Consider the following 12057-nt stretch of genomic DNA (forward strand, 5'->3'; position numbering starts at 1 on the left):
GAGGGCCTTGGGGTCAGATAGGAACACAATGAAGACACAGTTCAAGGGCGCTGGTGGTGGGGGTATGGTGGATAAGAGAAGATATTTTGTTTCATAGTAAACAGTGTCTGAGAGAGAGGTGATCTCTGAGTCACCAGCTGGCTTCTCATCCTCGCTTAGGTTCCACATCTATAAACTAGGGAGAATCATGGCTTCTCACCTCATAAGATTGATAAAAGGATTAAATGAGTTAATATATGTAAAATTCTTAAAACACTGCATCCTAGATTCTATATAAGTGTTTGCCATTATTCTCATTACCCTTTCTATCCCAGGAACAGAGAAGTGCAGGAACCTAAAGTAGGCGGGGGAATACTTCTCATCTCTCTCTTTCTTCTGACCCCAACAGGCCCCACCTCAGGGCCTTTGCACTTACTGTTCTTGTTCCTGGAACGGTCTCCTCCAGATAATTCTTATTCGCTCACTTCACTCACATCCCTTGGTCAAAGGTCACTCCCTTGGAGAGCCTTTTCCTGAACACCTCACCCAAAGAATTCCTGGCCCCAGTCCTGGCACATCTGTCCCCTACCCTGCTTTATATCCATAGCCTCATCATGCCCTGACATCACATTACATGTTTTTTGCTTATTGCCATTTCCCTCACACTGAATGTAAATTCCATGAGGACAGAGATTATCATAAGTTTGGTTCACTTCTGTATTCCTGGCACCTGGGACAGTGCCTAGCAGATAGCTGGCATTCAGTAAATACTGAATGAATGAATGAATGAATGAATGAATGAATGAATGAATGAATCTTGCTCTCTCTCTTTCCCCCGTCCCTGTACAGCCATTATCCTGGACTACTCTGTCTAAGGCAGGCTTCTCAACAGCAGCACTGCTGACATTTGTGGGCAGCTAATCCTTTGTTATAGGGGTTGCCTTGTGCATTGTAGGGTATTTAGCACTGTCCCTGACCTCTACCCATCAGAGATAAGAAGTAACAGCCCCAGCCCAAGTCATGACAAACAAAAATGTCTCTAGATATTGTTAAAGGTCTGCTGGGGGGCAAAATTGCCCTGGCTGAGAAATACTGGGGGAGTTCAGGCTGATTGAGCTAGAATAGTGGTTGTTGTTATTATTATTTGTAATGAAAGTAGATGCTCAGTAACAACAAAGTGGACTATGAACATCTAAATAAACACCACACATTATCCTGAGCCCTCAATGAAGCCAATCACGTCAACCAATTATTCGATAATAATAATAATAAAAAATAAATAAAAGTAAATGTGTAGGGATGGGTTACTTAGTAGTCAAAATTATTAAATAAGACTGAGCCCAATTATTGTATTTGACTAAGAAAAAAACAAAACCGATGCAGAAAAAAGATTTTTTTCCTAGTTTTTATATTTTCTGTATTTTTCTAGGAAATCTTGTTAAATTCTTAATTTCTAAAAACTTCTTATAGTGGAGTAAGAGTCCAATAAATAAAGATCTGAAAAATTTAGTCAGTATTATCAATAAAATTATACATAAAATTTGTTCAAAATGTAGAGCTTTCATTTTCATAAGTGATGAAGAAGCCGGGACAGATTCCCTTTACTTTTTTCTTTTTCTTTCTTTTTTTTTAAAGTTGAATTGATTGGGGTGGCAATTGGTGAATAAAATTATATAGGTTTGAGGTGCTTGTTGTATTGTGTGTTTATCATGCCAGGGTGAGTCTCCTTTCGTCACCATTTATCCCCTTTACCTTCTTCCACTGCCCCACCCCTTCCCCTCTGGCAGTCACCACACTGTCAGACAGATTCACTGTGAGTTGTAGACTTGGGGAATGATCTGAACTTGCAGAAATGTTCCCTCCTTTTCCTATTTTGGTTTAAAATAAAAAGCTTATTATATTATTATACTTGTGGTTAACTATATAACATTTAATATTTTTTTCCTTAAAAGGAAATATTAACTCAAATTGCTTATAGACATAAAGTAAGGACTTCTTACAACATACCTTTAAAACAAAGCAGTAGTCAGTGGGTGCTTTATATTTCACTTTACACTGAGTCCCATAGTAAATGTTGACATTTTCAAACTGTATGAAACACGCCAGATCTCGAGATGTCTGAAAGAGAAGGAAAAAAATAACTGTAACACAGTTGACAGTTAATATTTTCCCAAGGTTGTTCTTGATGGCACAACTAAGGATGACATTTTAGTAGAAAAATATTCAATTTCAGGTAATTTATTGAAGCATCCATCATGTTTAGCTTTCTAAAAGCATTTTCAGAGGTAAAGGAGGTCACCCAGGGAGTTCATGCCGCAGGCCCAGGAGTAGAGGGAAGATCCTACTGCTGTCCTGGCTCCTGCACATGGACCCCCAGGGTCACAGCTGACGGCCGTCACTGAGACATCATTATTGATGCACAAGACCAGGTGGCCGGCCACCTTGTCAGAAATGTCATTTTGGCTTTTGCCATTCTAAGTCAGTGATGGACTTCATGATTGAGCATTAAAAAAAAGTCCCCTTTAGGAGGAACAACGAGAGGTAAATGTGATGTCAGTAAATCAGTGCACACTTCATGCATTTCCTCCTGAGAAAAAGATTCCTTTCATGCTTTCTCCTCAGGGCTGATGGAGTTGCTATGGAAACAGGAACCTCTCCTCCACCTATAACGGGGAGACTGTCACCTCTAATCTACATATGTGGTTACACTTCAATGACCAATTTGTCCTATTACTTTTTCCCCATCACTTTCTGTAATTCTTTACCTAGTTAGTGAATAAAGAGTGAAGGGCAGAATTGCTACACCTCAGTGCACAGTTATGCCTTTACTTATGGTTGTTCATTTTTTCCTGTATGGTATTTTCTTCTTGATTTTCAAAGTTTTCATTTGTTAATTAGAAAAATAAAACATATGCATTATAATTGAAAGAATAATGCATATATACAGATATAATAAAATGAAAATCTTCCATCATCACTACCTTTTCTAAGTCCACTCTTTTCCATAAGTACTATCATTAATAGTTTGGTAGTATTCTTCCAGATGTTTTTGGGTAAGCATTTGTACACATATGTATGTGTAGACATCCCCACATACATACATATTCTTACACACACACAATTTTTAAAAACATAATGTGATTTTACTATAAATACTGTTTCATACCAATTTATATTCCAACTTCTGTGCATCAGAGTGCCTGTTTCTCTTACCCCTCCTACTGAAATTTGGATATTATCAATATTGTTAATTTTATCAGTCTCATGGGAGGAAATATTTCACCAATTTACATTTCCCTGATTTTAGTAAGTGGAGCAACTTTTTAATTATTCAGTGGCTACTGATATTTCTTTTTCTGTCAATTCTCACTAAGCTTTATCTTTTTTTTATTACGAGTATGTTTATCTTGTTCTTATTGATTTGCTGAACTCTTTGTATTTTATGGATCTTCACATTTGGTTATACATGCTGCTGATGTACTCTCTGGCTCTATAGCTAATCTTTAATTTCTTGTTTGGATCTTTGGCCATGAGGGATTAAGAACAACTTTGTACAGTCAAACCTGTCAATTTTCTCCTTATAATCTTGAGTTTTTAGTCTTGCTTAAGAAGGCTTCCCTACCCCTAAATTATGAAAATATTAATGTATATTTTCTATTAAGATTTTATATTCCCTTTTTCCTAAATATGTTTACTTAGTCTAGAATTTAATTTGGAACATGGTATAAGCCTGGAAACTTTTTTCCAAGTGGATGTACATTTATTTCAATGCTATTAATTGAATACTTCATTCTTTCCCCACTGCTATAAAATGCTTACTTTAATTTCCTTTAGAGCAGATGGCTCTCTGTTCATCTGTTTGTGTCTACCTATCCTACTTTTATCTTATGTTTTTTAGGGGAGGAGTTCTATCTCAATGTTCTTCACAATTTTGGGGGTATAACCTTTCTGATTAATTTTAGGAACAGTCTGTGAACTTCAAGTAAAATGAATTAGGGATTGAATATATAGAATATTGGGGGTGAGCATCAATATCTAGTAACCTGTCACATTTCTACTTATCCAGTTATTTCGCTCCCTTTATTAAAATTTATATTTTATGCCATATAAGCCTTCAACACTTCTTGTTAATGGTTAGGTATTTTGCATTTTTATTCCTACTATGTATGGAACATTTTCCATTATATTTTAATTTGTATATTGCTTGTATAAAGGAAAACAATTTCTGATTTGGTAAATTTATTTGGTCCTAATAGTGTTTCCGCTGAGTGTCTTAACATTGTCTGGTAGACAATCGTGTCAACAATGAATAGCGAATTTTTGCCTCTTCTTTTCCAATAAATACATTTCTTATTCTTTTTCTTGCCTTCCTGGCTGATTCCTCCACTCCACTGTTAACAGCAGCCGTGAGAGAGCGCCCTTGTCCTACTCTAATAGCACTGTGTTGTTTGTGGAAGGTTTATTTATGTCTCATTTATACATAAATGCCAAAGACATAACATTTCTAAAATAAAACAAATTATTCGTCGGTCAACTGTGACATCCCCAGAGTGGGACTGGACTGAGGATGGTGGGGCTGGAACAGTAGCAGCTCCAAGACTGAGACGGAGGAGCAGTAGCTGCCGTGGGCCAAGCATCATCCATAGTGCCTGTCCTGCGTTCCAACCGAGATGACAGAGCCCTACAGAGTCCCGACAGACCTGGACCGTCACCGTGACTTCACCTGCATGGGGCTGTGGGGCAAGCCTATCGGAAGCCCGTAATTTGTAAATATGCCATTTGGTGGTGCCCGGGACTGGACAGTGAAGGCGAAATGTTTCTGCTTTCCCCAGATATAGATGAGAGAAATATTCTAAAGTTTTTAAAAGGTAAACAAAAGATGGAAATGCCCTGAGCCTCTAGGAAGGGCCTTTGAAAAAGCTAATGGTCAGGGGCGGAACAACAAGATGGCGCGTAGGTGACAGCTGCACCCGCCGCCTCCCTCAACCACATCAAAATTACAACTAAAATACAGAACCACCATCCCTCAGAGCCTCCTGACACCTGGCTGAACAGAAGCCCCACAACCAGGGAGCTGAAGAAGCACCGAGACCCGTAGGAGGGGCGGAGACGCGGGCGGATCGGGGCTGAATCACAAAGATGTGCTGCAGGCCCACACCCGGTGTCGCGGTCGAAACCCGGAAGGGAATCTCGGCCGCGGAGATTTCCCAGAGGAGGGAGGGGTCCCAGCCCCACAGCAGCCCCCAGCCCAGGGCTCCAGGCCGGGAAGATACGTCCCCACAACTCTGGGCTGTGAAACCAGTGGGGACTGTCCCTGAGGGTCATGGAGGCTGGGGGAGCCCCAGCAGCTCCTCTCAAAGGGCCCAAGCACGGACTCACTCGGACGCGCTCCCTCTGAGCCCAGCGCCGGGCAGTGGCCTGAAAGGACCTGGGACACTTGGGGAGGAACTAACCTGCCTGAAGTCAGGGAGAGAGGTGGAGGGGCAGCTTCCTCCCAGGAAGAAGAGCTGGCAGAGGCCGTTGCTCTTTGGCGAGTCCTCCCAGCACAGTCGGCAGGCAGGCGCCATATTTGAATCGCCAGCGCATCACACCTTTGGCCCCGCCCCATGATCCTGGAGGCCCCGCCCTGTGATTCCCGGAGGCCACGCCCCTCCCCACCTGCAGCTCATCCAGGCCATCTCCAGAGGCCTTTCTATTCAAGTGGCCTCTACAGCCTCATGTTTGGGACTTTCCTAAAATATCTCAAACAAGCAGCAGCATGCCCCATACAGCTTGATAAGTGGCCCCAGGCCTGGCACTAGTGGCAGCCTGCATTGGCTCATAGCTTGTCCTCTCCTGGACACCTCCAAGCCCAGCACAAGTAGCAGCCAACTACGGTTTGCTGTGTAGCTCATGCTGGGTGGCCCTGGGCAAGGCACTGGTACAGGCTGACTCTGCACCTCCCAGGAGGCCCCAGAGACAGTGCACCTGGTTATTAGACTCTACCACGCTGGACTACAACCCTACCACTTCCACGAGTGACACTCAAGGGGTGCACTTGGTGAACACCAAAGCTCCACGGAAGTAAATCCTGATCCATAAGGGTGTCTCCAGCACAGCAGCTCTCTGTAGTTGCAGCTGGTCCTCACAGCTCATTGGCCTGGGGGTCAGTTCCTCCCAGGGAAGCCAACAGCAACCAAGGCTCAACTACAACAGGACAGTGCACACAGCCCACACAGGGGAGCGCCTAGAATGCCCAGCTCAGGTGGCTGGGGAGGCTGAGCCATTGGACCCTAAAGGACACCTACTACACAAAGCCGCTCTACCAATTCCAGGAGACATAGCAGCTCTACCTACTACATAGAAACAAACACCTGAAAGCAGTCAAAATGCGGAGGCAAAGGAACATGTCACAAAGGAAAGAACAGAAGAAATCTCTAGAAGAGGAACTAAATGAAATAGATCCAAGCAAGCTAACAGATAGAGAGTTCAGAATTTTGGTTATAAGGATGTTTAAGCAGACTGTTAGGGAAATAACTGAGAAAATCGATAACATAATAAAGCACCAATTTAAAATGAAGGCTACAGGAACTGAAATGAAGAATAATTTACAGGGAATCAACAGCAGAGTAGAGGACACTGAGAATCAAATCAGCAATTTGGAACATGAGGAAACAAAAAACCCCCAACCAGAAGAGCAAAAAGAAAAAGGAATCCAGAAATATGAAAATAGTATAAGGAGCCTCTGGGACAACTTCAAGAAGCCCAACATTCATATTATTGGGGTGCCAGAAGAGGAAGAAAGACACCAAGAAATTGAAAATCTATTTGAAAAAATAATTACAGAAAACTTCCTCTACCTGGGGAAAGAAATCGACTTACAAGTCCAGGAAGCACAGAGGGTCCCAAAGACGAGGAACCCAAAGAGGCCCACAGCAAGACACATCATAATTAAAATGCCAAAGGTTAAAGACAAAGAGAGAATCTTAAAAGCAGCAAGAGAAAAGCAGTTAGTTACCTACAAGGGAGCCCCCATACGACTGTCAGCTGATTTCTCAACAGAAACTTTGCAGGCCAGAAGGGAGTGGCAAGAAATATTCAAAGTGATGAAAAACATGGAACTACAACCAAGATTGCTCTACCCAGCAAAGCTATCATTTAGAATTGAAGGTCAAATAAAGAGCTTCTCAGACAAGGAAAAGCTAAGGGAGTTCATCACCACCAAACCAGCACTACAGGAAATGTTGAAGGGTCTTCTCTAAGAAGAAGCTAATGAAAAAAAGAATCTGACAAACTAAATAGATACAGAGACATTGACGCATGCAATGGACGATCATATTTCAGAGGAAAGAGGGAAGGGGAGTGGACGGTGGGAAGAGATTAACCAAAGAAGTTATATGTATAACCCATGGACACAGTTAATAACGGGGTGAAGGCCTGGGAAGGGGGCGGGAGGGAAGTGTAGGGGGTCAATTGGGGGGGAAAAATTGTATACCTCTAATACTCTCAACAATAAAGATAAATTTAAAAAGTAAAAAAAAAAAAGAAAGAAAGAGAAGAAAAAGCTAATGGTCAGAATGAGAGTTAAAATTACATTTCAAGGAAAAACTTACTGTCTGCTTGTAGATTTGAGGCACTAACCCTGAATCACCAAGGAGAGTTAAATTGACATCTAAGGTACTCTGCTAAATTACATGTGAAAATGCATATAGTACACCTCAGAATACAACTCCAATGTTCAGAGGATCAGGGCTAAAATCTAAATGAAAATCTATCAAGACTTCTAATACCTCTTTGATTCTAGATAAAAGTTTTACTATAATGACTATAGATCAAGAGAATAAATACAGGGGGAAAAGTCCTCAGGAATAAATATATGAAGAAACAAATTAATCTCTAGAAAAATGCTTTGGCCATAATTTTTGAAACCTGATTTTAAAACACATAAAATTCTTCACCTTCGAGAGAGAGCTGCAGGAAAAATTACAGAAGGAATCCTGTGATTCTGTCCCAATCGGGTATGTATTTGTATGAACATTGTAATAATATCACTCTCACAACAAAGAGAGTGTATTTAAATTGCCACCTGAGTATTTCTTTAGTTTCACTTTCATGAAATTTTTTTTTTTGCTATTTTTCCCCCCTTTCTGACCTTAGTCTTTCCTTTGGGTACGTAATAAATTCCAGAAGCTCGTAAAAGAAAATAGCGCCTTTTCCAGGATTTCTTTCCATCTTCTTTCAAATAGAGAGCTCCTTCAAGTTCTGGCACAATGATGGATGTTCCGCAGAAACTTTCCTGAAATTGAGATTCCAATTGTATAAACACATGAAAGATAAAACACATTTTGTTCACATTTAAACAAACTGTGGCAAACTAGCCTTTAAACTAAGTCATTTCTGTCTACAATTCTGATTGAAAGTATGTTTGTATTGCCTTCTTTTTGCCTAAAGAGGAGAATTCCATGGTGCTTGAGTCCTGGCTCCTGAGTTAGACTTCAAGGCTTCTTGACCACTTAGCTCTATGACAGTGGGCAAGTCACTAAACCTCAGTTTCTTTACTTGCAAAAATGGAGTAATAATAGTTCCTACCTCATAAAGAAGGTTGTGAGTAAAATTTTGGTATATGATAAGAAAAGTACTAAAGGCTATTATTCTTATAAGTTGGCAAATTAAAAAATTATTACTTTTCCTGTAAGCAAAAAAGATTACTATTTCACTGCTAGGAAATAGAAAAATTACAATGTATAATTCTATACATCAAATATGTGTACGTTAATAACTTGGGATGGTTTTCTTATCAAAGAATGAAGAAGGCTTATTAATACTATGATGTCTGAAAGGATACTGCCTAAGTACATTTTTCTAGATGTAGATTTTCAAAGGTCAAAACTTGCATAGATTTACAGTTCTTAGTAAATTTCTTTTAAAAAGCAATGTAGTAAAATTGCATATTATTCCATCTTCCAGTTCAAATACTCAAACTTATTTTTTGCTTTCTATTATAACTCTCAACCTCCTTTCATTCAGTCTCATAGAGGTAGAATAACTTCTAATTTTGTATCCTTCAAGTAAATTTATACGTAGTGGAATTGAGGTACATTTTTCTGTTCACATTCCCTCTAGTTTCCTCCAAATTTAGCTAGTACTAGTTGTCTTGTCAATATCTCTTAAATTCAGTCAGGTTTTTGGGCCAAATTAGAAAGCTGCATAGTGCTCGTTTTTCAGAGCAGAACATGCTTTGTATTTGTGTTCACATCCAAGCTTTTAAAACACTGCTGAAGTCCTCTAACAAGAATGCTTTAGGCAACTGTATACATCAAGCATAACCAGTCCCGGACTTACAGTAGCCGATGTATAAGCACTGATTGAAAACAAATGGCTGTGTGGGGAAACTACTCACAGCCCTCCACATCTGCCTGTGTTGACTACTACGTATGTGTGCTCAGAACTCCAATCTCCTTGCTGCTGGGGACACCTGGAGCCTTATCTTCCTCAACTCAACCTGGAGTCTGGCAAATGCAGAAAGAACCTCCCCATTCCCACTATTGGGCCTCCCTGGGAAATGTCCACTGTGATCTTGTCCCCAAGAACCAGAACTTGTAATGTGGGACCTTGGGCATGGCAGCAAGGTTCTGGGGTCTGATCCACTGATACAGAGCTGCGAGGCCTGGAGGTAATGGAAACATGTGCGGGAACCTGGGAAAGACCCTGGTGCATGGGAGACAGTGCTCTTCAGCGTCAGCACACTGACTCCAGGTGGGAATGTGGGCCAGGGCATCACCAGGTCTTGTGTTTTATCAAGTGAAATCCAAAATCTACTAACTCGGGAAAAGGTTGTCAAGGACAAAGAAAACCTGTCTGGGGCTCCAGCATGCCTGCCCATTTGAGACTGTGACCTGGCGTTCATCTACATTACACACTGAACAGAGCCTGGATTCACAGCATAGCTACTATGTGAAAATTCACTAGGAATTTCAAAAAATCAACCATTACATGAACTTCCAGAAGACAGCCCTATGGTGATAATCGCAGATGTCTGTACAGTAATGGACACACTGTACTTCCACCACCTCCCTGGGTCTGTGAAATAATTCAGTAAGATCCTGGAGACCAAGGTTCTTGGACTTGCCCAATAACACAGGAACATCAACAGGCAGAGCCAACTTTGTATCAGGTCTCAAACTCCAAACCTTTGATTTCCTACCACACCTGGCTGCTGGGAGAGCACCTTAGAATTCACTGTAAAGCAGATTTGGAAATCCTGACATTTGACTTCTGTGGAACACTTAAACAATGAATCCTAAGGAGATGAGTTTTATGCAGATTCATAGGTCTTTTAGTTAAGAATTACTAATCTAACTTCATAAAGAGGAAAATATACTGTCTAAAGCCATACTTTTAAACAAGTGACTCAAAGAGCCAATTTAATTATCTAAATAGCTATAATTTAGTAATAATGTGATTTAAAAACCCCAAGTTAACATTTCAGTGTGTCTCAGAATCACCCATTGTTCTGAGAAGCAAATAATTTAAAAATAGATACAATGAACATCCTCTTTTTCTTCTATTCTGCAAAATTAAACTTACCTCAAGTAAGCATTCCTTGTTCTTAGCATTCATCTCACTTTTTTCCTTGCTTTCTTTTTTTCCTTTGTTATCCAGGTAAAAATTCTAAATAAAATATTAGAAGTTAGATCAGTTAGTCTTCATCACCACACCAGCCACTGCAGGAACTCACGGTCTGGCTGGAGAGAGATGCACCTGTAGCAAGTCAACTGGGAACCACAGCGAATGCTGCCAACCAAGTGCTTCCCGAGGGCCTCACGAGTGCTGACGGCCACATAACTGGGCTAAGTAAACCTTCTCTTTCTCCCAAGTGCACCATCAATGAGGAAACAAACATAAGATCGAAAACACTGGCAAAGGCTACGACATCATCTGATTGTAATTCCATGGTCTAGAACACGTGGAAATGCTGGATGCTGGGAGGCCCTAATGCACTGGGAAGAGCCTGGGGCTGGAGTGAAGGTGGAACGCATGTCCCCTGCCTGAGAAGGGGGCTGCTCTGGCTGGTGGACACCATGTAGGATTCCAAGGCCCTGTGGACTCAAGGTTCTGGCTTATCAAGAGAGGCCTGAAGTCTGGAATTTTATAAATGTTGGCAACTAATTTTAATTTTAAAAAAACTGGTGGGTCAATCACAACACAGAGGGGCTGCTTGGCAACTCCCAAGGACAGACAGAAGTGGAAAGGGCATTCCATTTTTTTTCAATCCTCACTCGAGGATATTTTTTCCATTGGTTTTTCAGAGAGAGTGGGGAAGAGAGAGAGGGAAACATCAGTGTGAAAGAGACATCGATTGGTTGTCTCCTGCACATGCTCTGACCAGGCGGGGCCGGGGATCGAGCCTGAAACCGAGGTACATGCCCTTGGCCCAAATCGAAGCCCAACCCTTCAGTGCGTGGGCCAATACTCTAACTGCTGAGCCAAATTGGCTAGGGCAGAAAGGGCATTTCTTGAAGGAGAGCCAGCCTAACCAAGGCAGGGAAGACCATGGCACTCCTAAATGGGTGCATGTTCTCTAAGCAGAGTTGGTATAAATTTATGTAGCATATCTTGTTGATTCTGAATATCAATGAGGTGGCTGAAACTAAATGTTAAATGCATAAATTCCCCCCAAAATTCATGAGCATCCAAGGGCCAAGTTTTGCATCACCAGTAAAGCTGAAGTGTCAATATACAAAGTGATTGTATGAGTGACCGCTGTCATAGCTGAGGATTTTTACGTGAAAATGTAGAGTTTTATAAAATAATGCATGAAAAAATGTATTAAAACTAGAACATATACCTCTGGAGCACACTGAATAAATTAAGGACCCTCCTGAATATAGACACAGAAGCTTACTTGTACCAGAGGAGTGTTTCTGCATGTGTGATCCCTGATCCCCCTTGGACCCCAGGCTCCCAACACACTGAACTGAAATCTGTGGGGCATGCACCTGGAAATCTGCATTCCAACATTGTCCCTGGATGATTTTTATTCATACTGGAGTTTGAGAACAGAATGTATACTGGACAAAGTAAGGAAGCAAACTGCAA

General features: G+C 41.2%; 1 protein-coding gene across 1 annotated transcript in view; it reads right to left on the minus strand.

Annotated features, from left to right (window-relative positions):
• The window catches only part of APBB1IP (amyloid beta precursor protein binding family B member 1 interacting protein), a 96667-nt gene that overhangs the window by 19123 nt on the left and 65487 nt on the right, over window positions 1-12057 (minus strand). The window contains exons 8-10 of the mRNA XM_087825668.1: window positions 10546-10629; window positions 8111-8254; window positions 1987-2097 (exon numbers count right to left, since the gene is read on the minus strand). Coding sequence (XP_087681794.1) covers window positions 1987-2097; window positions 8111-8254; window positions 10546-10629 — 339 coding nt within the window. The remainder of the gene's footprint in view (window positions 1-1986; window positions 2098-8110; window positions 8255-10545; window positions 10630-12057) is intronic.

This window comes from Miniopterus natalensis, chromosome 1, assembly GCF_054644295.1.
Source record: "Miniopterus natalensis isolate mMinNat1 chromosome 1, mMinNat1.hap1, whole genome shotgun sequence".
Classification (NCBI taxonomy): Eukaryota; Metazoa; Chordata; class Mammalia; order Chiroptera; family Miniopteridae; genus Miniopterus; species Miniopterus natalensis.